Source organism: Hermetia illucens, chromosome 1 (assembly GCF_905115235.1).
Source record: "Hermetia illucens chromosome 1, iHerIll2.2.curated.20191125, whole genome shotgun sequence".
NCBI classification, from domain to species: Eukaryota; Metazoa; Arthropoda; class Insecta; order Diptera; family Stratiomyidae; genus Hermetia; species Hermetia illucens.
Genome location: NC_051849.1, coordinates 10,941,245 through 10,969,087, shown reverse-complemented (window position 1 = coordinate 10,969,087; position 27,843 = coordinate 10,941,245). Strand labels below are relative to the sequence as shown.

The 27,843-nt window shown below is 47.9% G+C and overlaps 1 protein-coding gene across 3 annotated transcripts; it reads right to left on the bottom strand.

Annotated features, from left to right (window-relative positions):
- Positions 1-366: 366 nt before the first annotated feature.
- On the bottom strand, positions 367-27,526 carry LOC119646433. Of its 3 annotated transcripts, none has more exons than XM_038046883.1 (2): positions 27,369-27,454; positions 367-2,111 (listed from the first exon to the last, which is right to left on the bottom strand). In XM_038046883.1, the coding sequence occupies exons 1-2, from the start codon at positions 27,416-27,418 to the stop codon at positions 956-958; spliced, it is 1,206 nt and encodes a 401-aa protein (XP_037902811.1). In that variant the 5' UTR covers positions 27,419-27,454; the 3' UTR covers positions 367-955. The 3 variants fall into 3 exon arrangements, with proteins under 3 accessions (XP_037902811.1, XP_037902809.1, XP_037902810.1); XM_038046881.1 differs by lacking the exon at positions 27,369-27,454 and adding an exon at positions 14,627-14,788; XM_038046882.1 differs by lacking the exon at positions 367-2,111 and adding an exon at positions 21,600-23,334 and having other exon boundaries at positions 27,369-27,526.
- Positions 27,527-27,843: the final 317 nt, after the last annotated feature.

Below are 27,843 nucleotides of genomic sequence, written 5' to 3'. Positions count from 1 at the left end.
CGCGCTTCACCTTGGCCACTGCCGCGCATTTCCTGATGAGCCCTTCCTCTTCGGCTCTTGTTAAGACGGCCGACTGCAGTTCTAATCAGTTCGTGTCCGAATCCGCTTGCTGGATCTCACGGATGGATCAGCGCTCCCCGGGGGCAACGCGGTCTACTAACACCGGTTCAATACACACTACCCGACCAGGGTCTCGAAGGGGCTGCCACCTTGGTAGAGTCAGGCTCACATCGACGTTGACAGAGAGCGGGGCGTGTACCAGTCGTTCGTGGTTCGCTCTTCACTGAGAGGTTTTCTCAAGGCTGCTGGTACACTGTCAGCTAGGAGGGCCAGAACTACTTAATAAAAAAAAATGAAAGCAGAAAGTAACTAAAACTTTACAGATAATTTCATTCCATGAAACCAAGACATTAACTCCCATTAACAATCAATATTGGTTAGTAAAGCTTTTAAGTTCTACTCATGCTTGCCAGCATGTAGCGTGTTCAGCACGTAGCGTGATCAGTGCATAGCGTATCAGGCAAAAAAGTATTCTGTCATTCATATTTACAAGCAGTCAGCGTAGCGTATCCGCACAGAGACTGCACAGCACATGTCAGAATTTTCAGAGAAAATATTTCTGCTGTGCAGATTACACTATCTGCTGTAAACGTTTAGTGTCTGTAAGTATGAACACATTTCCTCGACATGTCTAGATCAATGTTTTTTCGTGAGCCTGGTGAATGTTTGTGGCGGTCAAGTAATTCGAATAATAACGTTCAGTTTTCAGATTGAAAATGGACAACGAAGCAAGCATTGATTTAATTGATTTAATTGATTTTTGGGTTACTCTTTTTATACGACGACTATACTCGTACGAATACTTTTGTCTGAATGCTTTTGTCTATAATATGTCTGATACGCTACGTGCCGTGTACGTTGTGTGCTGGTAAGTATGAATATTGCTCAATATGTATCAGTTTTCTTCCATTCTGCAAATCACCTTCATCTGATTGATGAGGCTCTGTAGAGTCTGCTGCGCCGACCGATCGGCGCGATTTTGCATGTTGGTCAACGGAGGGAGACGACCACTGACCTCCTTGATATGAAAGAAGTTTCCTTGGGTGTTAATCCGGCGAATGTTTGCTTGGACGTCTTGTTGTTCTGGTCTTATGACGAGACCACCTTCAGCGTACTTCGTGCAAAGTATTTTCAGAGTTTCTCCACACTCCTTGCTAAGCAATTCAAGGTATGATACCCGGCTCGAGTACTTATTCGCGGCTGCATTTAACGATTGTTCCAACGCCGTGTTATATTTCCCACAAGCTGCAATCTTTTTCTTCGCCATGTTGCCTCGACTCTCAACGCACTTCTTCAGATCATCCAACGTTTCTGTCAGATCCGTCCTAGCCATGTCTAATAATGGAATGAGCAGAGCAACATCGCCGACTACCACATCGACAGGTGCAGGAGGGGGCGGCGGCGGTGGTAGTGGTTTATTTGGGTCATCTGGAACCGCGTGTTGATCGTCAGGTGGATAAGGAACTACTGGTGCTGGTAGATTTGGTGGTGTCTTGTCCGGCGACCAGACCCAATCATTCTCCTGCACATGCCAATCTGGAGTTATCCCGTTTTTTATGCTATATTGTTCTATGCCTCTCACCATAAAGAAATGCTGCAGGTGCGTTCGATACAACCAGCCAAAATCACTTCCAATATATGTCCTGCCGATATGTCTCACATATGGATGGTAATGCGGCGTTGACTGCATGTAACTCGCTTCAAATCTGCTATCGTTCCACTGTTCATCGGTTTCAAGCTCTTTTGCTTTCAATTTATCGAGAGTGATGGTAGGCCCCATGGCTTCATAATTATACCACTCGCATTTATTCATAGCGTTAAAAACAACATCAATACGATAACATTTATCTAAATCAAACGACCACCAGGTTTTGTCATGGTCAGAGCTGGCTAGATGGCGTCTTCGGTGACCTCTCCCTATTCCTTTATCATTGTCTTCCGCGCTGCCATAGTCCCGTATATACATCCTATCGTTATAGCCGCCTTTCCATCGACTAGCCCCGGTTGATTTTTTACACCACCACTTCTCGCCGTATCTTTTTAAGTCATTTCTGAAAAGAGAAACAATATCATCAGTGCGGCTTGACCTACAGATAAGCGTTAGTCAAACAGCTAAAGTCTAATGTGTCTTAAGGCAACCCTGTCGGCCGAGTCACCACTAAGAAGAACCTCAAAGTGATGACACCGGCAAACGCTATATTCACGTTGACTTGCTGGTCATGATGCAGTAGGCGAATGCTACAAGACCTTGGGCGATCAGATCTGAATGTGCACGGCGACTAATCTGAAGTGGCTTCAGCCTCACCACAGGGAACCGAGATAACCCTCCGAGTTCATTTGTCTCAGGAGAATTCATTGGGGTTGTGGTTATTGTCAACATCGCGGACTGAGTTACTTCTGGTCTCAAGCACTCCTGAATTCAGTAGTCAGAATCCCGACCCTGTGTTCCATATCGATCGGCGAGTTGACAATAGAGTCAAAACCAGCGGTTAAATACCTGTCGCCCTGTCTCAGAACCAGCAGTGATGGTGATCGCGGTAATGATCCCCCCTTGCCAAGGAGAGTAAAGTAATCTACAGGTGGAAGGGCGAAAACTTAAGAGAGGTGGTTGTCCAACTCTCTTGGCAAAAGGAGCTAAGAAGCAGATGGACAGCGTGGCTCATCGACAATTTAGACCCGTGGCTCAACCGGACGTACGGTGAGATTGATTACATCCTTACCCAACAACAAGGCGACAGGTCTTGATCCTGATGATGGTATCCCGCGGAAGTTTACAAACTGGTGTTACGCCAACGGCCAGATTACCTGCTCGGGGCGTTTGACGCCTGCCCGAAGGGAGGCATTTTTCCTTGTCGCTGGTAAGTGGCGAAACTAACGCTAATCGACTACATTAACTTTTTTGCCAAAGTCACGACAGGAAATACATATTTTTTACACTGGCTTTGCTAAAGCCTTCGACACTGTAAATTACAAGATAATTCTGGCCATACCCACCTCTCTCAGCGTTCCCACATCACTTGTATCATGACTTGCCTCTTACCTTTTGAATCGATCCTGTCGCGTTTCTTGTCATGGTTGCAAAAACCATTCCTTCACGCCCTCCTCTGTCGTCCCGCAGCCGCCTCCTATTCCGACTACCTTAAGTTGTTTTCCGCTTTCATTCCATCCATTCCTTACCATATCAGAAGTCCACTCAAGACCTCAGAATCATCTTCGACAATCAGCTCCACTTCCACATTCATTGCCTCGAACTCGCCAATCGAGTAACAAAATTGTCAGGATTTACACTTCGCTCCTCCTCTGATTTTGAGTCCATCCAACCCCCCTAACTCTTTTCAACTCCCTCGTGAGAAGCACCCTCGAATATTGCACGTGATCTGGCGACCCTCTCGTAACTGCGATTATCTTGTCCTTGAAAACGTGCAACGTAAATTCATCAGTTCCCTCTGCCTCCTTCCCATAACAGCGTAGAACCTAACTTGGGTGGATGGACTATTCAGCCTCTAACGACATCACGTGGGGTTCTGCATCTTACAACTCGCACCGCAGGCATTTTCAACGTGCCTATCGTGGAACTCGAAATCTATTTCCATTGACTATTGCAGCCCGCTCCCTTGCACACGATTCGCTGAATAAATCTAAACCAACAAAAAAAAATCAATCCAACGAAATAGCAGGGAAGGAGGAAGAGCTGAGTGCGTTTGGGCGCAGCACAAAAATGCGGCATTCGCCGCAGCGATCAACGAAAGACCCAACGAGGGCTGACATACCCCATTGTGACACCGAGACGCCCAAATAAAGAGGAAGCCTTACCAAATGGCACAACTGACAAGGCAGGGATGGTAACTCCAATACCCTGTAGTGGTGCCCCAGTTCCGAAAAAGCCCATTCAGAATCACCAGTCCTGAGCAGGTGGATTCGGACCCGAACCGAGCAGAAGTGCAATCGACCGTTCAAGCTAGAGCCGAAGAGGAAAGGCTCAACAGGAAATGAGCAGCAGCGGTGAAGCGTATGCGGTCCGCAACAATTCTCCAGAGGAACGTCAACAAAGGCATCAAAAAAAGTGGCTGATGAGACTGGAGGAATTGTTGGACCGCATCTCCTTCTACAGGCGAACGTGGAGAGCAGTGGAAGACGATTCGAAAGCAGAAGCAGCCACACTCCCCGCTCAGAACACTGCTAGCGCCAAACGGACCGCATATAGCCCACTGCAAAGCGAACTGGGGAGAAAGAAGAAAGAGGAGGACGTGCCTGAAGGAGATTTCATCAAAGTAATATCCAGGGCCCAAAAGGAGAAGGAGAAGGCGAAGGAGGATAAAAGGGAGCAACTGACGAAGTCGGATACCAATCGACTCAGCTGTGAATGAGTACCTGAGTTAAATCAGGGTAATAATCTCGGGCGAACGCAATGCTGACCACATTGCCTCCTACAGTCTATTATAGTGTACCGTTACGGTCTTGCATGAAGTGTGGATTGGATTGGATTGGATATGGATTGTTGTGCCAACGATTATTATTATTATTATTAACTGACTACGCCGCCAGAAATCCGTCCGTCCAAAAACAAAGAGGCTGCAAACCAAAAACCAGTAGCAGAAAAGACGAGGAAACAGAGAAGAACTAGACATTGAACCGACGGAAGGCAAGACATTTGGCGAAATCCTTAGTGAAATCCGCTACGGAACGAAACCCGAAGACAATGGAGCAGAGGTGTCTCCCATATGGAAAACGAAGGGTGCCAGAGTCCTTGTCGAGCTGGGCCCGAAGACGATTAGCAAAAGTATGTTCTGCGAAGCGGTCAAGGGGTTATTAGGGGAGAAGGCTCTTGTTTCTAGCCTACAGCCAATGTGCTCTCTAGAAATCCGAGATCTTGACTGCCTCACAGAAAAGATCAAAGTAGAGGAGACCATAGAGCGTGAATGTCGCGAGGTAACCAATGCCCGGATAGGAACCAGCTCTGTAAATGCCTTCGGGCAAAACACAACACCAGGATGCCACTCTTGAAAGGAAAGGATCGCCCAGGGCATCAACGGCTAAGGACAGACCAAAGCGTTATCGGTCTACTGACGATCCCAATTCTTCCGTTCAAATGGCTGCAAAGAGGGCTCGGCCAACAACGGTCAAGTTTTCGTTCGCAGCTAACGTTATCGAGACTAATGGATGGATTTTGCATGACGACACTAATACATTCGGTGACGATGCCGAGCAGTGCGAGCAGCTTAGGAGGAACCTCTTTCTAGTTGTAAGAACTGCAGCCTCGCAAGGGACTAAGCTTCGCTTTGAGTCGGTAGGTATAGACCGTAAAATGTTACGGATGTACTTTTCAGACGAAAGCACGAACGAAACAGTACTGCTCCTCTTTCAACAATGTGTGGGAGAGTGCGTGACCCTGAAGAGAGTTTCCGAGCTGCCATCGTGTAAAAAGTGCTTTCTCTGGCTTCCAGAAGAGGAGCCCAATACACGTAAGACAGATTGGACGATGTACAAAAGAAAGCTTCCAGAAGAGGAGCGCAATTCAAGTAAGGCAGATGAAGTGACGTACAAAACAGAACTGACTGCTCGGAGACGCATCAAATTCACTACTGGAATTGAAAAAAACGACCCAGATGATCACAATTAGCACGAGAGAAGCTTTCAAAACGAGCTGTCCACTCAAGACGCCAAAAAGGAGTAAGGCACTATGATGGAATTCATACTCGACTATGGAGAGTCTTCAGAAGCAAGGTGGAGGGAAAGGGTAAACTCCTCACGATCGGGGTAGACGACCGATCCCTGGAGGCAATTAAAGGTCGGAGTTGTCATATCAACTACCGATTTGACAACATACCCGTGCACGTGCACAAGGAAAAGCCAAGGAAAGAGACCTCGGAGGAGGCATCGGATGGAAAACTTACCGAGGTCCCTGAAGAAGTCGCGGAAGCCATAGAGGCGGATAGAACTGGATCAACCAGGGAAATAGACCTGCTGCCCAGTGAAGAGTAGAAGCTGGACGACCTAGACCTAGGACTCCTAGGGCTCGGAGTGGACAGCGACGCGCAGGAAAGCGCCATGTCAGAGGAGGAGGGTGACACTCCGACAGTGGAGAAGAGCTCCAAACAATAACGGAGCCAATGGCCAGCACTAGGATAGCCCAGATAAACCTCCACCATGCGAGAGCTGCATCTGCAGTGGTTGCAAGGGCAAATTCCAAGGAGAACATTGGAATAGTGCTGGCTCAGGAGCTCTGGGTGTACCGGGGGCAGATTCGCGGTCTGCAAGGAGGAAACATGCAGGTAATTTGGGACTCCTCTTGTGAAAAACCAAAAGCTTGCATAATTCTCAAACGTAATTTAAAATACATATGTCTTTCAGAGTTCTTAACCGGGGACCTTGTGGCTATCCAAGTCTCATTGGAAGGCGGGAGGAGCACTCGAGGGGCAGTTGTAGCATCGGGATACTTCCCAGGAACGAGAGTCGGGCTCCACCGGAACAAGTTGCAAAGCTGACGGAGTATTGCGAGGAGAGGGCGTTACCACTACTTCTCGGCTGCGATTCCAACGCCCACCACGAAGTGTGGGGAAGCAGCGACACTAATCGTAGAGGTGGGTACCTTCTCGAATTTATTCTTAGTAATAAGTTAGAAATATACAACGTACGGAACACTCCAACATTTGTGACCAGCACAGACAAGGGAATCCTACGCAACGCACCTGAGCAACAACATTGCCCACCTTCAAGGGGGCGGTGACATCAGGAGCGAATTGGAATAAGAAACGGTGGTGGAAGACCTCAACACAATCGTCATTGACGCATATGAGGCCAGCTGTCCGGCCAAGATAGTCAAGTTATCAAGGGATGTACCATGGTGGAACAGGAACTTAGCCAGAATGAGAACGAAGGTACGAAAACTCTTTAATCGGGCAAAACGAACAGCTTTAGGGAATTCTGTGAAGGGATTGAACAGATTACAGAAGCAACCAGGCTGTACAAGGCTGTAAGCAAAGACGGGGGAATATCCTGTCTGCTTGAAAAAGGAAGATGGAACATTCACCGAGAATGAGGAGGACAGGGTACACCTGCTTCTCAGAACTCATTTTCCGGGGTCCTACCCCTCGGCAGCAGGCGACAACAATCTGCCTGACACCCCAACAACGAATAAAAGGGGAAGGAAAGAGAGCTGGAAACTAGCAAAAGAGGTATGCTCAGAAGCTAGGCTAAGATGGGCAGTGGGAACTTTTCAACCAATGAAATCTCCCGGAGCAGATGGCATTTTCCCCAGCACTTATTCAGAGAGGCCTAAGAATTATCTTAGAGTCTCTTCTGAGGGTGGTAAGGAGGAGCATAGCACTGGGTTACATACCAAGGGCATGGAGACGGGCAAAAGTGGTCTTTATTCCGAAGGCGGGTAAAAAGGATCCTTTTCACCCTACATCTTTCAGACCAATCTGCCTAACATCGTTCGTACTCAAAACGGTGGAGAAGGTCATAGACAACTATATTAGAACTAACGTTCTAAAGCGTAATTCCCTACATCACTGTCAACACGCTTACCGGGCAGGACGGTCAACTGAAACTGCTCTTTATCAGCTGAGAGAGGTACCACGGGACGCCATAGAAACAAAAGAAATTGCACTGTGCGCATTTTTGGATATCGAAGGAGCATTCGACAACACATCGCACACAGAGATACAGGATGCCCTGAGCCGCAAAGGAGTGGGAAACACCCTGGCACTCTGGATGGGCAAAATGCTAGAAAGCAGGCAAATAGAGGTACAAACAGGTACAAACTCTATTATCATGAACACCACTCAAGGCTGTCCACAGGGCGGAGTACTATCGCCGCTGATGTGGAGTATGGTAGTGGATGAACTCCTGGACGTGTTAACTAATACTGGAATATAAGTCCAGGGCTACGCGTACGACATTGTTCTAATCTGTAGGGGCAAATATGAAGATACCCTATGTGATAGAATCCAAACTGGATTAAGGGTTACTAGTGCCTGGTGCAGGAAGGTGGGACTGCGGATCAACCCAACCAAAACCACCATAGTACCATTCACTAGGAGGCGTAAGCTGGATCACCTGAAAGCCATAACATTACATAATATGAAGGTGAAACGAGAAACAGAGGTCAAATATTTGGGAATCACGCTAGACCAAAAATTACTCTGGAAGACACATGTCGGAAGCACTTGTCGGAAAGCCACGAGGGCTCTGATGACTTGCAGATCCATACCAGGAAAAAAATGGGGTTGCAGCCCGAAGATACTACTTTGGATATATACTGCAATAGTAAGGCCAATGATTACCTATGGAGCGGTAATCTGGGCAGAAAGAACCCAACTCAGCACACAAGCCAGGGAATTACATAAGCTCCAAAGGCTGGCTTGCGTGTGTATCAGTGGGGCAATGAGGACATGCCCAACGGCATCCCTGGAGGTCCTTCTGGGATTAACCCCTCTCCATCTGCACATACAGATGTAGGCAAGGAGATCAATATTCAGGATGGCCGGTAGTATGAGTGAGGCGGGGAGCTGCCTAAATCGAAGGAAGATTGATATCCTTTCTAGGCGGTATCCCGAATTACTGATACCGAGGGACAACATGACAACGAGGTTTCACTTCGATAAGAAGTTTGAAACACGTTGGAGTAACAAGGCAAACTGGGAGAGCGTGGCTGCGACATACGGCTTAAACCAGCAACTGATTGCTTGGTACACTGACGGATCCCTCACAGCAGAGGGAGCGGGTGCCGGTGTCATTGGTCCAAGGGAAATGTACTTTGAGCCAATGGGCAAGTACGCTAGCATATTCGAGGCGGAAATATACGCCATAGACAAATGTGCCTCCTTTAATCTGCAAAGGAACTACAGGGGGCAGAACATAGCTATTCTCACCGATAGCCAAGCAGCAATCAAGGCACTTAGGTCCAACCAGGTGAACTCTAAACTGGTATGGGAATGCCTTGAGAGACTGAATACACTCGGCTCGTCCAACAAGGTCTGGATACTTTGGGTTCCAGGCCATGCTGGGTTGGAAGGCAATGAGGCAGCGGATGAGCTAGCCAAGAAGAGAGCAGGGATGCCTTTACACGGGCCAGAACCCTTCTGTGGAATCGGAAACGGTTTCATGGCTATGAATCTAAGAAACGAAGAGAAACGGTTGAAGGAACTATATTGGGCGGGCCTACCAGGAATGGAGCAGTCCAGGGTGCTTATTGGGGGATACGAACCCATGCGCACAAAGGATTGCTTAAACCTCACCAAAAAGAACCTCCGAATCATAGTGGGAATTCTCACTGGTCATTGTCAGCTGAACTATCACCTAGGGAAGCTAGGGATATCTACGGACATTGCCTGCAGGTTCTGTGAGGAGGAGGACGAAACCTCTATGCACGTCCTGGGACAGTGTCCGGCACTTGTGCAAAGTAGGTCGATATATCTGGGAGAACACTTAATACCATATGCAAAGCTGAAACTTCTGGAAGTGGGGAACATACTAAAGTTCCTAACGGTTACAGGCCTGCTTGAGATACTATGATCAACAGGTACACTATAACCAGTAAAAGGGGCACAATAGTTCTTCAAGGACGCGGTACGACTTTCCCTTAACAGAATAATAATAATAATGATGGAATTCAAGTTTGGCGAAACAGAGGAGAACGACATGGGTGATCCATAACCGAGCTCTAGAGTCAGCCGCTGGCAGGAATCGGTACAAAGAGGTGCAAAAAGTTCTAAAGAAGAGCAGAAGGTCGGCCAAACGATCATCATGGAAACTTTTAATTCTACGATTACAGATCGGAAGGTACACAGATAATCACTTGGATTCTTCACATGCTAGACTGGGGAAAGATCCACATGATCAGCCAGGCAAGATGTCTGAGTGATTGTCCACATGGAGGGGTTCTCTCTCTCCTATATTATGACTCCTGGTTATGAACACTTTGCCACGACGAATACACCACTGTATGTAATCCACAGCTGATGAATCCGTAATGAACTCTCGGTGAACGCTAGGGACACTGGATTAGTTATGTTCACCAGGAACCCACCTTAGCAAAGGCGGAAATCCAGCTGGTACAACTGGTTAATTGTTTAGGAGTACATTTCGACTCCAAGCTAACGTGAAAGCACTATATCCAGGAACAATACGTGACATCCTGCAGATTGCTCTGGTGCTGCAGGACTGCGATAGGTAAGCCCTGGGGACTTTCACCAAAACGGCTTCATTGGATGTATACATCCATAATAAAAACCCTTTTTGACATATGCGTGCATGGTCTGATAGCCGAGAGCAACAGGGAGCTGCTGACGCAGATTCAGAGGCTCGGTTTCCTAAGTATTGTTGGAGCAATGAGTAGCAGCTAATGACGCATATAGGCTTGATACTATTGGCGCCAATCATACGGTCATGCGTCCATCTTGAAATTTCTTGGCAAACATCAGGTGGATCTGGTGCCCGCTGATCATATGGCTTCCAGATTCGTTTTCGAGCAGGCACACTCTGTCATAATCACCAAAAGAGAAAAATGGTCGATAAATAGCCACAAGTCTTTTGGGATTACAGACTTAAAAATTGGGTCAGTCATGGAAAACGGATCTGGCGCAGGAGTGTTAGGCTCGACCTCTCGGAAAAATGACGACCATATTTATTTATTGGAGACAGAAGAATGTTTGCGGCAAAAATAAGGGAGGGGAATCAATCGAATCTGTTCCGACAGACGGGCAGCATTATCAGCACTAAACAGCAACGATATATCGAGCTAGTTGTTGTGGAATTGTCATCAGGTGCTACTGAAACTTGGCCGACTGAACGAAACATTCCTAATGTGGGTGACAGGACACTCAAACATCGCGGGTTCTGCATCCGCAATGGTGGAACCAGAGCCAAATTTTGGTATCCGGCCCTCTACTGTCATGGCTGCTCTGAAGGGAAAAGAGAAATTTTATTAGTAGGGCTTTTAACGAGACACTGCCCCCTTCAACTACCACATGAAAAAATTCAGAGTGCCGGAGTCTCGGCCATATTCAGCCAATGTGAAGAGGAGGAATAGAGGGCCCGGCACTTCGTATGCATTTTCCGGCCTCCTCACACTTCAGACGAAGATACTTTGGAAAGGTTTTCTTCAACGAAGAGTTTGCGCATTCTCTGTCTCTGGAGAATGATCTCAGATTCGAACATCGAAGGCGAGAGGTCGGTTAAAGGACAATATCCGGGGATAGTACAATGGGCCTAACAAAGTTCTGAAAGCTTGGAGCTGCGCCTCACCCCACTAAACTAAACTGACTAAATATCCGGGAGTCTGGCCGAAAATTATCTTTCAGAGAAAACTTGCTGGTACGGAATCGATGATGACCCCAAAGAGTACATCGTCACAGCGAGGCTTGCTTCTGGATTTCCTGCGAGTGAATATTATATATAATGGTCGGAACATGCTGCGTTTGAGCCATTTAAGAGGAGCTCGACGATCCTGCGATCTGCTCCGAAATAACGTCGACGAAGGAAGGAAACCAGGGAAGCTCCCGGAAGGCTAATAAATACAGATGTGCCCAGTGGGAAAACCAAACAGAGGAGCAGCGTCAGAATCCGGACGAATCGACGTTTGCCCTACTCGGAGGTAAAATAGTGGAGTTGTCTGAATTTATAAAGGACAAACACAATGTGCACTAGGTCATCAAAATCATGGTCCGTATCATTCGTGTACTGTATAATAGTGCCAAGGAGGAAAAAAATGCCTCGAAGAATTCAAACGTCACCCAGGCAACACAAGTGACACCCCGTCGAAATCCAAAAGGCGGTAAGATTGAAAGGAGGAGTAGTGGGGGCGCGAACGATTCTTTCAGACCCTCACAGGACGCGAAAAGGCAAAAAGGCCTCTCGTCGGCAAAGGGGAAGGCAAACAAAGTTACCAAAATCGTGGAAACTGCGGCGCCGGCTCCAATCGACCCAAGGGAGGTAAACCCCCAAAAAGGAACCAAGGAAGCATGGACCAAGAAGAAGATTATGGCCCGAATTAATTATCATCTGCAAAAAAGGTGATATAACTTACGCCGATATCCTTAGGAAATCCGATCCTGAAATTACGGGCCTTGGAGAAAACGGCAGCCGAATCAGACGCACCCAAAAAGGAGATTTGATGCTGGTACTGAAGAAGTCTCCGGGCAAAACGGTAGAAAATTTCCTCGGCAAGGTGGAGAAGTCCTTAGGAAAAGAAGAGCAAGTACGGGGCCAAAAAGCAAGAGATCGTTATACAATGTAAGGACATTGATGAAATCACGACCAAGGAGGATATCCACGACGCATTAGAAGAGTAGTTCGAACCACTTGGCTTGCAAGATTCCGCAATCAGGGGACTGAGGAAGGCATACTGAGGCATGCAAACGGCAACTATAAACTTACCAACTGAAGCAACGTGCAAAACTGCTGGCGGCTGCTAAAGTTAAAATAGGTTGGGTTGTTTGCCGACTCAGGGAGCAGGTGTCCCTCAAGCGTTTTTTTAGATGCCTGCGGCGATGTGCGTTCCTGCGGAGCTGAAAACCAGGGCTGGTCCGTGAAAAAGTTTGAAGAGGATTTACTCATAGAGGTGCTACGTGGTAGTGCGGCTACAAAAAAGGTAGAGCAAATGATGGGACGCATAACGAGAACATGCGACGCTGCTATGCCCAGGCGGTTAGTCATCGCAAAAAGGCCCTCAAACTATTGGTTGAATGAAGAGATGGCAGAGTTACGGGATGCATATTTACGAGCTAGAAGGATTTAGCAACGATCTAGAGGAAGAGCGGACTTCGACGAGAAATGGCAAGTATATGTGAACCTTCGAGGTAGGCTTAAGCAGGATATACACACCAACAAGCGGGAATGCTTGAAGGAACTTTGCGCAGAGGCAGATCAAAGCCCCTGGGGAACAGCGTACAGGATGGTTATGAAGAAGACTTGCCCGCATTTCTTCTGCTCGATATCGTGATGGCGTTCTTCCCGCGCAAACAACACAAGCAAGCATTGGACGCCTACATCATACCTGCGGTAACTGAGGAAGAACTGGCGCGAATTTGCCGGAGGATTGATGATAACAAAGCACCCGGTCTGGATGCTGTTCCCAATAGAGCTCTTAAACTTGCTGTCAACACCAGGCCCGACTGGTTTATCAGCGTTTTTAAAACAAGCACAGTAGAAGGAGTTTTCCCCGACCGGTGGAAGAGGCAAAAACTTGTTTTGCTCGGAAGCCGAATAAGCACCCAGGACACCCATCATCATACTGATCGATTTGCCTCATCGACACGGTAGGAAAGATGCTCGAAAGGGTCATCTACAATAGACTGCTCCCTATCATTGAATATAAGGATGGAGTATTGACTAAAACGGGTCTCCCTAGTTATTTGACTAAGCTCCTCGGCAGTTACCTTTCGAAGAGGACACTTTGTTACGACACGGATGAGGGATAATATGAGGGATCCAAGCAGTACACCGTCACCGCAGGAGTACCACAGGGCTCAGTGTTGGGTCTTCTCCTGTGGAACGTCATGTACAATGGGGTCCTTGTCCTTCCCGTGCCAAAGGAGGCCACGATAATCGGTTTCGCAGATGATCTAGCTGTGGTCGTCGTCGCGAAACAACCCGAAGACGTTGAAGTGTACGCTAACGAAATTATTAGCGCCATAAAAGCGTGGCTGGAGATGATTCAGCTTGACCTTGCGGAACAAAAGACGAAGGTGATCTTGATTACCAACCGTCGGAAGAGGAATCAGGTTAATATTCGTGTTGGTGGTCACATCATCGCTTCGAACCCGGTTATCAAATACCTAGGGATCAAATCAATTTCAAGGGACACCAGGACTATGCATGTGAGAAAGCGGCAAATACCAGCTTATGATTAGCGCGGATGATGCCTAACATGGGAGACCCAAGATACAGTCGCAGATTACTTGTGGCCGAGGTGGCTCGCTCCACACTATTATACGCGGCACCAGTTTGGGAGGAAGCATTAGCGTGCGAGAGCAATCGGAGGAGGGTAAATATGACTTACTGCTTAGTGGTGCTAAGGGTGCGCAGCGCCTTCAGAACAATATCAGGCGAGGCAGCGTGTGTTATTGCGGGAATGATCCCGATAGACATTCTGACAAGTGAGACACGCTGCCTGTACGAGACAAGGAGAATGAATCCTCCTGAAAAGGATGCAGAATACCGAAAGGCGGCAAGACGAGAGTTTCTGGAGAAGTGGTAGCAATGGTGGAATGACTCGCAGAGGGGTCGCTGGACCAACAATTTGATCCAGCGACGACACAGCGATATTAACTACCATCCGACGCAATTCCTGTCAGAACATGGTGATTAAAAGCAGTATCTGCACCAATTCAGGCTGGATGGTACTCCCTTTTGTCCTGAATGTGGTTGCATACCTGAGGACCCGAAGCATGTTATGTTCCACTGTCCACGATTTTTCTCAGAGAGGAGGGTTCGGAAAGACTCCCTAAAAACCAACCTATAGAAGGAACTTGAAAAAGCGGAGCATGCAAGGAGGATGCGAAGAACGGAAGGGTTGTTCGTTTAAAGCGCAGTTCAATTGCTTCACGAAATATATACTTACCCGTCTGGCATTTTGTAAGTCTCGAATGTACAGGCCATGATTCCAACCATTGTGCTGGGTTGTAATTTCTAAAAATACACAAATAAAACTAGAGAAGAAACTTTTCGCTAAAATTTGCCTATCAATATGCAGACTTCACTGTCATTGATTTTTTGTTTTAGTCAAAAGGAAAAGTAATTTAGGTAAATTGATTTAATAATCAATTCTAAAATAGATAAACGCAAAGTAAAAGTTGTCAAAGTTTTAGGTAAGGTGCCTACTCTGGCAAATCTTTGCATGTTGCCTCGAACATTTTCTAATTTGAATTAAAGATTGGGACTTTTCGAAATGATAATTTCCGAGATGTCACAATCTCGGCAGATGCCGGATTTTACCTAATACTAGCACTAAGTGCCAAGCATTTAAGCTCGGACGATCCCACCTAAAAAGAAGAAGAGATCCGCGCATAGTTGTTGTCAGCCAACAGAGTCTATTTCAGCTTACAAAAACTGTTCCGCTCGAAACGTCTCACCATAGGGTCAAAGCTCTTACTGTACAAGACAATGATCTTGCCAGTCCTCATGTATTCCTCGGGACCTTGGGTTCTTAGCAAGAAGAATTGCCAACTCTTGGCCGCGTTCGAGAGAAGAATCCTCCGAAGAATTTTCGGCCCCCTACATGAGGATGGGCGATTCCGTAGCCTACGCAATGACGAAATCTATGAGAAATACCATGACCGTCCGGTTGTGGATAAAATCCGTCTCAATAGGTTACGGTGGGCGGGTCACTTAATCCGTATGGATGAGGATGATCCCACCCGGAAAGTCTATAAGGGTAATATCTATGATTGAAAAAGAAGACGAGGCAGACCCTGCCTAAGATGGAGCGATGGCGTAGGTTAAGACGCCAGACAGCTTTTGGGGGTATCGAATTGGTAGACCTCCGCGCAAAACCGGGATGTCTGGAGTTCCTTATTAAGGCAAGTCTAGACCGGGTACCGGTTGTTGCGTCGTTGATGATGATGATCCTACCTACTTAAATTATAAAGGGGCGCTGGTGGTAGTGGCCGGTGTGTTACGTCAACATTATTTTCCTGGCCGCTTTCGAGGTTTGAATATTGAATGAATATTTAATATGCACTCGTTGGCGGTCTGGTCTGGTTATGCTTCAGGTTAAAGTTGCATAATTCGGCAAGTCCTCACACGAGCTCCTCGTGGTGGCCGCTGGAAACCATCTTCGGGCGGGCCGGGCCGGGCTGGGAGTAAGTTCGACCAACTGACGAGGATCTGCTTATCTGCTGGTAATGTCTTAGGGGCAAGTAGATCTGGCGGGGGGATGGGCCCAAGCAACAGCCCGGAGATCATCCTCCCTGCACCGGAGAAGGTGCTAATAGGACCCCAAGCCAAGGTGGAACAGCAAACGCCGTGGGCTGCATGGCCAATGGGGAGCTTGGTCTTTAGTATAAGAACTCTGAATACCTTGGGCACCTTCAGTTTCAAATAAGACCCTGGTAGCCGAGCCAGCCAGGGTGGACATTCTTCCCGGACTACTCGTGGGACCAAGACATAGACTCAATTCTCAAAAACCGAAAGTAAAAAACTACGATAGAAAAAGAGGGGGTGATGCCAGGCGCATCATCGGAGGACGAGCTGCTGGCCTCCAGTTAGGATACAGTAGCCATCGAGAGCAGCACACTCGGTGCCAGCCGTGGCACTGCTGTGCTGAAACCAACCGCAGGAACCTCCCGGAGCGAGGCGGCAGACGGACTAGTGGCTTCCCGCCTGGAATCCACTGCCGTCATGCTAGGTGTAGCGAGTACCAGGCATAGTACTTTTAACCCGAAACCCTCAGCGTCAGGGGATCCCTCGAAAGTGAAAACGGACAAGAATGTCGGTCGCCGGAAACCGGCTAAGAAACGAAGGTCCACTGATGTCCTGCTCAAGAGCCAGTATCAGAAGGCCATACATATTCTCAGCAAGTTTGCTAAGAATAAGGAGGCCGGTACTGTACAATAGCAAACGACTGGCTGACGAGCAGAAGGCGAAGCCCATCGCTCTGAAACCCAATCGATCTCAAGACGAGGTCGAGCAAGATAAGAAGCGAAGCAGAGTGGGCCAGAGCGCAGACGCTAAGTAACATCCGAAGGAAATTGCGCAGCAACCATCAGCTGCCGGGCCACGAACTGCGAAACTCTTCAGCGACGTGCTCAGGAGCCACTTACGTGTGGTACTGGTGGATGGTAATTCTGCTAGCGGCAAACTAGCCCCGGAGGTGTGGACCAGTGTTGGGGCCAAGCTGTCGGGCATGGTCTATGAGCATCTCCTGAACACCGAAGGCAAACACCCGGGACTCATCCCTCACTTTGATTCCTCTCGGCTGGTCCGTGGGTTCCACGTAATAGTTTCCATGGACCAGTTCTCTAAGGACTTTTTCGGTTCGTGTGTTGCTAAAATCAGCGACGCCTGGGAGGGCGTAAAGCTCAAGATCATCCCTTAGGACGAGATTCACAGGAGACCGGTCGTTCGCATTTTGCTGCCGAAGATCCGCATGGATAAGGACAAGCTCGCCCAATTCCTGCGCCTTCGCAACCCCGGGATTCCCATGGACGGCTGGGTTGTTATCAAGGAGGAGGCACCTCAGACAAACAGCCAGCCTGTACTACTCCACATAAACGAGGAATGCCTGGAGCCACTGAAAAAGCCCGACTATAAAGTGTGGTTCGGAGTCAGGAATGCAAAGGTAAAAGTGTTCCGCTCTGCAAAACCGGACGAGGACCTAGACCCAATCGACGCCGCCAACGAGCTGTTGGAGGAGATGACGATCGACGGTCCGACGGGGACTGACGAACCCCCCCATGCAAGTAGATCATACTGAGGGTAACGCAGATAAATTTGCAGCACTCGAAATGCGCCTCGGCTAATCTGCTTGTCTTCCCTCTCTACAGGAGACCTTGGTCGGAGGCGACCGAACCATCAAAGGGCTCTAATATTTTAATTTATTCCACAGCATAGGAGACGCTGATCAGGATAGACCTAGAGCATGTATTCTTGCGAGGAGGAGTCTGCACACTTTCCTGTGCCCGGACCTGAGTTCCAGTGACCTAGTTGTGGTCAAGCTGGAGCAGGTGGGGGCAGAGAACGTGTATATTTCCTCGGCTTACTTGGCTCATGACCGATCAGCTCCGCCAAAAGAACTACAACATGTGACGTACACCATAGAAACAAAGAAAGCCAACTTGCTGATAGGCTGCGACGCTAATGCAGGGGTAGCTCCGAAATCAACGAAAGAGGTGAGTCATTCCTTGATTTTATTATTACTTCAAATCTATCGGTGTGTAACAGGGGCAGTACACCAACCTTCCATTTCCCCTGCTCGGAGAACTGTGACGATTGGGAGGAGGTCCTTGATATAACCCTATTAACCGACAATGGGATTCTTAGGGTGGAGGACTGGAGTGTCTGACCAGGGATACTTCTCGGATCACAGTTGGATAATTCTCAGTCTAGATTTCACCACAGAGGTCTCCAAACCCTTCAGAGACCCCAGGAGGATCGACTGGAGAAAGTTTGGTCAGATAATTAAGAACAAAATCTCCGGTGCGCAAATTGGTAAGATTGGGACGACAGACGAACTGGAGTCAAAGGTTGGGGCTCTGAAAAATGCATTCGATACCGCCTTTAAAATCTCGTGCCCACTAAGTACAGCAAAAAGGCACTGCCACCGTGATGGAATGAAGATCTCTCTAGCCTCAGGAAACTGACCAGAGAAATCTTCAACATCTGCTACAGGCAAAAATACTGGCAACTATACAAGGACTGCCTGAAGAAGCACAAGTCGGCCATCAGGACCGCCAAGGGGCGGTCTTGGTTCGACTATTGTAAGAACATCGAAAGCACTAGTGAATCCGCGAGACTCAGCAGGATTCTGTCCAAGGAACATAAGAATCCATCCTTTCTTAAAAAGTTGGAAGACTCCTGGACGGAATCTTCTAGTGAAACCCTGGAGCTGCTGGTTCAAACACACTTTCCCTCCAGCGTGGAGGACTGTGAGTGAGAACCTTGCTTGGAGGGTTTGAGGCAACCCCAGCTGTGTGAGACTATCAAATCGATAATTACCGAGGATAGGATCGACTGGGCTATAAACAGCTTCTCCGCAAATAGATCTTCAGTCCCAGATGGCATAATGCCAGTCATGCTACAGAAGCAGCAGGAAAGGGTTGTGCCGTGGCTTGTTGAGATTTACCGGAGCTGCATCACTTTAGGATACGTACCGCAGTCCTGGCGGCGCGCAGGAGTGGTTTTCATACCGAAAGCGGGCAGGCGCGGCCATAAGTCCGCGAAGGACTTTCGTCCAATCAGCCTAACCTCTTTCGTGCTGAAGACCCTAGAACGCGTCCTGGACATTCACGTAAGGACGATTATAGAGAGAACGCCTTTCTCTAAGTCCCAGCATGCCTACCTCAAAGGAAAATCCACAGAAACCGCCCTCCACGAGGTAATTGGCACGGTTGAGCAGTCGCTGCAGAACAAGTAGTATACCCTCGCTGCCTTCTTGGATATAGAAGGAGCTTTCAACAACGTCAGTACCAACACAATCAAGGAAGCCTTGACCGGTATTGGATTCGAGGGGTATCTCACGCATCCATGTTGAGTACCAGGATAATCCAGTTCGATCTGGGAGGCAGCCACTTGACCAGAGCTGTGAGCAGAGACACGCCCCAGGGTGGTGCCATCTCACTGGTGCTCTGGTTAATAGTAATGGACAAAATTTTACGTACATTGGACAGCAGCGGGGTGAAGGTGGTGGCGTACGCCGACTAGTTAGTGATATTAGTATCAGGGATGTTTCTGTCCATTATGAGCGACATCATGGAAGGACCGTTGCGAAAGGTCTGCCTGTGGGTCGCAAGATGCGGACTCAGCATAAGGCCAACCAAAACGCAACTGATGCTATTCACCACCAAGCCAAGGATACCTGAATTCCATCTAACACGGCTGAATGAACAAAGATTGGTTCTTTCCTCTAATGTAAAGTATCTGGGTGTAATCCTGGATCCTAAGCTAAATTGGAGGTTGAACATAGAACTGAGGGTTAAGAAGTGCTTTATAGCCTTCTATGCCTGTAAGAGAACCTTTGCAAAGAAATGGAGTCTCCGACCGAGGATGGTTCTCTGGATGTACACCGCTGTGGTGCGTCCGATCCTGACGTACGGCTCTATTGCATGGTCGCAGGCTTCGAAGAAGAAATACAATAGAACGAGGTTTAATATGATTCAAAAAACCGTATGTGCAGGTGCTACGAGGGCTCTGCAGTCCTGTCCGGCAGATGCTCTCAATGTACTCCTGCATCTCCTCCCCCTTGACCTCCACATCAAATATGTTGCAGCGTGCAGTGCCGTCAGACTACGTGAGTCCGGATGCTGGGCAGCAAAGCCCTACGGCCACAGCAACATCCTAGATGAAATACCTCGAGAAATCGGGGCATCCGCCACGGACTATGTCACACGCAAGCTGAACTTCACGAGAAACTTTGCTCTGAACTTTCCAAACAGGGCAAAGTGGAAGACCGGCGGCGTGTTGCAAGACTATGACACGGTATTATTTACGGACGGATCAAAGATGGCCTATGGAGTCGGCGCGGGGGTTTTCTCGAATACACACGGTGTATCCAAGTCGTATGGTCTCCCAGGTTTCGCCAGTGTATTTCAGGCGGAAGTACTGGCGATATTGGAAGTCTGCGATGGCTGGAGCGTGATTCGAGCCCCAAGCGTAACATAGCCATTCTGACTGACAGCCAAGCGGCCATCAAGGCCTTATACTCAACGGCGACATCTTCCCGGCTGGTGGGGCAGTGCAGAGACGCGCTCAACCATCTGAGCGGCACGCTCAAGGTCACTCTCCGGATTGGCCAGGCAAGGTTCTGCTCTTGGCAGTCCCTCGGCGAATACAGTCGGTGTTCCGCTGGCGGCTGTCGGGGGCATAGTCTACTCGCACTACCTAGCAGCCGCCGGCCTGAGATGGCGAAGGCTTACAAGCTGTGCCAAGTCAAGGAGAATTCGGTCCGCTTATAGCATAGCCCGATCACGAGAGCTCCTGTGCCAGACGCGTGCAAATGCATTCAAGATTACGACGGTCTGCACGGGGCACTGGCCCATAGAGGACCATGCCGCCAGGCTCGGTATACCCTACAACTCGCATTGCCGAAGGTGCGGAGAAGGAAGGGAAACCCTCATGCACTTTCTCTGCGATTGCCTGGCTTTGGCTAGAGTCAAGCTACGGACACTGGGTAAACCATTCTTTGGGGACCTCAGAGAGTTTTCTGGCTGCAGGGTAGGAGAGCTGCTTTCTTTCATGAATGCTATGGGCTGGCTTTGAAGATCCGACCCAGCTAGCCTCTGTTTCTCTGCTCTCATAACAGCAGTACCGGTCTTAGGAGTTTGTGGCATCAAAACGGCGCACCAAAGCGCTAATTGGGCTCCTCGGAACGGCCACTGATACCTACCTACCGTACCCACTTGCTGGATCTCACAGACGGATCAGCGCTCCCTCGGGGCAACGCGGTCTACTAACACCGGTTCAATACACACTACCCGACCAGGGTCTCGAAGGGGCTGCCACCTTGGTAGAGTCAGGCTCACATCGACGTTGACAGAGAGCGGGACCCCCAGCGTGTCCTGAGGTGTACCGGTCGTTCGCGGTTCGCTCTTCACTGAGGTTTTCTCAAGGCTGCTGGTGCGCTGTCAGCTAGGAGGGCCAGAACTACTTACTCGGGCACCTCGGGCGGGTCACTCTTCATATCGTGAACGACTTGTTAAAGGTCGCTAACGACCCCTGAGGGACGAAGGGGTTTAAGGAAACCATATACAGCCCCAACGAACCGCTGGCAGTACATTTCTCCTCTACTGTAAAATTAAGTAGCAACAGACAATATACTGCAAAACCTTCCAATTTGCTGAAACTCAGACGTTCTAATAAAAAAAAATGAAAGCAGAAAGTAACTAAAACTTTACAGATAATTTCATTCCATAAAATCAAGACATTAACAATCAATATTGGTTAGTAAAGCTTATAAGTTCCACTCATGCTTGCCAGCATGTAGCGTGTTCAGCACGTAGCGTGATCAGTGCATAGCGTATCAGGCAAAAAAGTATTCTGTCATTCATATTTACAAGCAGTCAGCGTAGCGTATCCGCACAGAGACTGCACAGCACATGTCAGAATTTTCAGAGAAAATATTTCTGCTGTGCAGATTACACTATCTGCTGTAAACGTTTAGTGTCTGTAAGTATGAACACATTTCCTCGACATGTCTAGATCAATGTTTTTTCGTGCGCCTGGTGAATGTTTGTGGCGGTCAAGTAATTCGAATAATAACGTTCAGTTTTCAGATTGAAAATGGACAACGAAGCAAGCATTGATTTAATTGATTTAATTGATTTTTGGGTTACTCTTTTTATACGACGACTATACTCGTACGAATACTTTTGTCTGAATGCTTTTGTCTATAATATGTCTGATACGCTACGTGCCGTGTACGTTGTGTGTTGGTAAGTATGAATATTGCTCAATATGTATCAGTTTTCTTCCATTCTGCAAATCAACTTCATCTGATTGATGAGGCTCTGTAGAGTCTGCTGTGCCGACCGATCGGCGCGATTTTGCATGTTGGTCAACGGAGGGAGACGACCACTGACCTGCTTGATATGAAGCAAGTTTCCTTGGGCGCTTATCCGGCGAATGTTTGCTTGGACGTCTCGTTGTTGTGGTCTTATGACGAGACCACCTTCAGCGTACTTCGTGCAAAGTATTTTCAGAGTTTCTCCACACTCCTTGCTAAGCAATTCAAGGTATGATACCCGGCTCGAGTACTTACTCGCGGCTGCATTTAACGATTGTTCCAACGCCGTGTTATATTTCCCACAAGCTGCAATCTTTTTTCTCGCCATGTTACCTCGGTTCTCAACGCACTTCTTCAGATCATCCAACGTTTCTGTCAGATCCGTCCTAGCCATGTCTAATAATGGAATGAGCAGAGCAACATCGCCGACTACCACATCGACAGGTGCAGGAGGGGGCGGCGGCGGTGGTAGTGGTTTATTTGGGTCATCTGGTACCGCGTGTTGATCGTCAGGTGGATAAGGAACTACTGGTGCTGGTAGATTTGGTGGTGTCTTGTCCGGCGACCAGACCCAATCATTCTCCTGCACATGCCAATCCGGAGTTATCCCGTCTTTTATGCTATATTGTTCTATGCCTCTCACCATAAAGAAATGCTGCAGATGCGTTCGATACAACCAGCCAAAATCACTTCCAATATATGTCCTGCCGATATGTCTCACATATGGATGGTAATGCGGCGTTGTCTGCCGGTAAGTCTTTTCAAATCTTTTAGCGTTCCACTGTTCATCGGTTTCAAGCTCTTTTGCTTTCAATCTATTGAGAGTGATCGTAGGTCCCCTGGCTCCACCATTATACCACTCGCATCTATTCATAGCGTTAAAAACAACATCAATACGATAACATTTATCTAAATCAAACGACCACCAGGTTTTGTCGTGGTCAGAGCTGGCTAGATGGCGTCTTCGGTGACCTCTCCCTATTCCTTTATCATTGTCTTCCGCGCTGCCTTGGTCCTGTACATACATCCTATCGTTATAGCCGCCTTTCCAGCGACTAGCCCCGGTTGATTTTTTACACCACCACTTCTCGCCGTATCTTTTTAAGTCATTTCTGAAAAGAGAAACAATATCATCAGTGCGGCTTGACCTACAGATAAGCGTTAGTCAAACAGCTAAAGTCTAATGTGTCTTAAGGCAACCCTGTCGGCCGAGTCACCACTAAGAAGAACCTCAAAGTGATGACACCGGCAAACGCTATATTCACGTTGACTTGCTGGTCATGATGCAGTAGGCGAATGCTACAAGACCTTGGGCGATCAGATCTGAATGTCCACGGCGACTAATCTGAAGTGGCTTCAGCCTCATCACAGGGAACCGAGATAACCCTCCGAGTTCATTTGTCTCAGGAGAATTCATTGGGGTTGTGGTTATTGTCAACATCGCGGACTGAGTTACTTCTGGTCTCAAGTACTCCTGAAATCAGTGGTCAGAATCCCGACCCTGTGTTCCATATCGATCGGCGAGTTGACAATAGAGTCAAAACCAGCGGTTAAATACCTGTCGCTTTGTCTCAGAACCAGCAGTGATGGTGATCGCGGTAATGATCCTCCTTGCCAAGGAGAGTAAAGCAATCTACAGGTGGAATGGCGAAAACTTAAGAGATGTGGTGGTCCAACTCTCTTGGCAAAAGGAGCTAAGAAGCAGATGGACAGCGTGGCTCATCGACAATTTAGACCCGTGGCTCAACCGGACGTACGGTGAGATTGATTACATCCTTACCCAACAACAAGGCGACAGGTCTTGATCCTGATGATGGTATCCCGCGGAAGTTTACAAACTGGTGTTACGCCAACGGCCAGATTACCTGCTCGGGGCGTTTGACGCCTGCCCGAAGGGAGGCATTTTTCCTTGTCGCTGGTAGGTGGCGAAACTAACGCTAATCGACTACACTAACTTTTTTGCCAAAGTCACGACAGGAAATACATATTTTTTACACTGGCTTTGCTAAAGCCTTCGACACTGTAAATTACAAGATAATTCTGGCCATACCCACCTCTCTCAGCGTTCCCACATCACTTGTATCATGACTTGCCTCTTACCTTTTGAATCGATCCTGTCGCGTTTCTTGTCATGGTTGCAAAAACCATTCCTTCACGCCCTCCTCTGTCGTCCCGCAGCCGCCTCCTATTCCGACTACCTTAAGTTGTTTTCCGCTTTCATTCCATCCATTCCTTACCATATCAGAAGTCCACTCAAGTCCTCAGAATCACCTTCGGCAATCAGCTCCACTTCCACATTCATTGCCTCGAAGTCGCCAATCGAGTAACAAAATTGTCACGATTTACACTTCGCTCCTCCTCTGATTTTGAGTCCATCCAACCCCCCTAACTCTTTTCAACTCCCTCGTGAGAAGCACCCTCGAATATTGCACGTGATCTGGCGACCCTCTCGTAACTGCGATTGTCTTGTCCTTGAAAACGTGCAACGTAAATTCACCAGTTCCCTCTGCCTCCTTCCCACAACAGCGTAGAACCTAACTGGATTTATGCACATTTTCTAAACTTTCCTTCCCTCCGAAATAACGTCGACGAAGGAAGGAAATCAGGGAAGCTCCCGGAAGGCTAATAAATACAGATGTGCCCAGTCGGAAAACCAAACAGAGGAGCAGTGTCAGAATCCGGACGAATCGACGTTTGCCCTACTCGGAGGTAAAATAGTGGAGTTGTCTGAATTTATAAAGGACAAACACAATGTGCACTAGGCCATCAAAATCATGGTCCGTATCATTCGTGTACTGTATAATAGTGCCAAGGAGGAAAAAAATGCCTCGAAGAAATCAAACGTCACCCAGGCAACACAAGTGACACCCCGTCGAAATCCAAAGGGCGGTAAGATTGAAAGGAGGAGTAGTTGGGGGCGCGAACGATTCTTTCGGACCCTCACAGGACGCGAAAAGGCCTCTCGTCGGCAAAGGGGAAGGCAAACAAAGTTACCAAAATCGTGGAAACTGCGGCGCCGGCTCCAATCAACCCAAGGGAGGTAAACCCCCAAAAAGGAACCAAATCGGTCAAAAACTTGTTTTGCCACCCAGGACACCCATCATCATACCGACCGATTTGCCTCATCGACACGGTAGGAAAGATGCTCGAAAGGGTCATCTACAATAGACTGCTCCCTATCATTGAATATAAGGATGGAGTATTGACTAAAACGGGTGTCCCTAGTTATTTGACTAAGCTCCTCGGCAGTTACCTTTCGAAGAGGACACTTTGTTACGACACGGATGAGGGATAATATGAGGGATCCAAGCAGTACACCGTCACCGCAGGAGTACCACAGGGCTCAGTGTTGGGTCTTCTTCTGTGGAACGTCATGTACAATGGGGTCCTTGTCCTTCCCGGAATCGGTTTCGCAGATGATCTAGCTGTGGTCGTCGTCGCGAAACAACCCGAAGACGTTGAAGTGTACGCTAACGAAATTATTAGCGCCATAAAAGCGTGGCTGGAGATGATTCAGCTTGACCTTGCGGAACAAAAGACGAAGGTGATCTTGATTACCAACCGTCGGAAGAGGAATCAGGTTAATATTCGTGTTGGTGGTCACATCATCGCTTCGAACCCGGTTATCAAATACCTAGGGATCAAATCAATTTCAAGGGACACCAGGACTATGCATGTGAGAAAGCGGCAAATACCAGCTTATGATTAGCGCGGATGATGCCTAACATGGGAGACCCAAGATACAGTCGCAGATTACTTGTGGCCGAGGTGGCTCGCTCCACACTATTATACGCGGCACCAGTTTGGGAGGAAGCATTAGCGTGCGAGAGCAATCGGTGGAGGGTAAATATGACTTACCGCTTAGTGGCGCTAAGGGTGCGCAGCGCCTTCAGAACAATATCAGGCGAGGCAGCGTGTGTTATTGCGGGAATGATCCCGATGGACATTCTGGCAAATGAGACACGCTGCCTGTACGACACAAGGAAAATGAATCCTCCTGAAAAGGATGCAAAATACCGAAAGGCGGCAAGGCGAGAGTTTCTGGAGAAGTGGTAGTAATGGTGGAATGACTCGCAGAGGGGTCGCTGGACCAACAATTTGATCCAGCGACGACACAACGATATTAACTACCATCCGGCACAATTCCTGTCAGAACATGGTGATTAAAAGCAGTATCTGCAAAAATTCAGGCTGGATGGTACTCCCTTGAGGACCCGAAGGACCCGAAGCATGTTATGTTCCACTATCCACGATTTTTCTCAGAGAAGAGGGTTCGGGAAGATTCCCTAAAAACCAACCTAAGCCGCAGAACATCGTCGTGGAAATGTTGGAGTCGGAGGAAAACTAATTTACGGTGAACTCCGCAATCAAAAGAATGCAGGAGGAACTTGAAAAGGCGGAGCACGCAAGGAGGATGCGAAGAACGGAAGAGTTGTTCGTTTAAAGCGCAGTCCACCTCGCGAAGTAATGCTTTGCGTCGGTTTCACGGGGAGGGAAGAGGGAGAAAGTGGGCGTGCCTTTAGTGGGTGAGAATCTCCCCCCCCCGTCTTTGTAAGATTTCCACCTCTATCCATAAAAAAACGACAGACAAACAGACGGACAGACAGTAAACCGACTTTAATAAGGTTTTGTTTTAAATAAAACCTTAAAAATGATGGGTTGAAAGAAGATCGCTGGCTACATCTGCCGGAAAGGCACCACCGCAGAAGCTACTCCAAGCTATGGATTCCATCCATTCATGTGCAAATGACTTATCCATCCAAGGCTCAGAGAGAACAAGCCCTGATCCCTGCAGATAGGAGCAAAAACAATTGAGTCTCACAAGGCCAAATACAACGTGCATCAAATTGTCAAAGATATTCTCCAGGGAATCATCAGGCGCCTAAGAGAAAAAAAGACACACTAGTACTTCCGGAGAAGGAAACTAAAAGTTCGGAGTAAAGAAAGTCCTTGTCTAACCGCACAGGAATTGAAGACTTCCGGATCTGCAATAGATTCCTAGTAGAGCAAACACTTGTAGGGCATGACTGAATGAACCCGAGGCGCTCCGACTGCAAAGACTTCCCAGTAGCTTCAACTAAGGCCAACCCAACCACGATTGGCAATGCATCTGTTCTAACAACTGCTTCACGAAGTATATACTTACCCATCTGGGATTTTGTAAGAAGCGTACGTACACAACATAGCCCCAACCATTGTGCTGGGTTGTACTTTCTAAAAATACACAAAAAAAACTAGAGAAGAAACGTTTCGCTAAAATTTGCCTATCAATATGCAGACTTCACTGTCATTGTTTTTTTGTTTTAGTCAAAAGGAAAAGTAATTTAGGTAAATTGATTTAATAATCAATTCTAAAATAGATAAACGCAAAGTAAAAGTTGTCAAAGTTTTAGGTAAGGTGACTAGTCTGGCAAATCTTTGCATGTTGCCTCGAACATTTTCTAATTTGAATTAAAGATTGGGACTTTTCAAAATTATAATTTCCGAGATGTCACAATCTCGGCAGATGCCGGATTTTACCTAATACTAGCACTAAGTGCCAAGCATTTAAGCTCGGACGATCCCACCTAAAAAGAAGAAGAGATCCGCGCATAGTTGTTGTCAGCCAACAGAGTCTATTT

What these genes read in the sequence shown, in the direction of transcription:
- LOC119646433 (XM_038046882.1), bottom strand. Translation starts at nt 27,418, where the DNA reads ATGGTTGGGGCTATGTTGTGTACGTACGCTTCTTACAAAATCCCAGAT. An exon ending in TCTTACAAAATCCCAGATGG is followed by an intron (nt 23,335 to 27,368) that starts GTAAGTATATAC and finishes TTCTCTTTTCAG; the next exon opens with AAATGACTTAAAAAGATACG.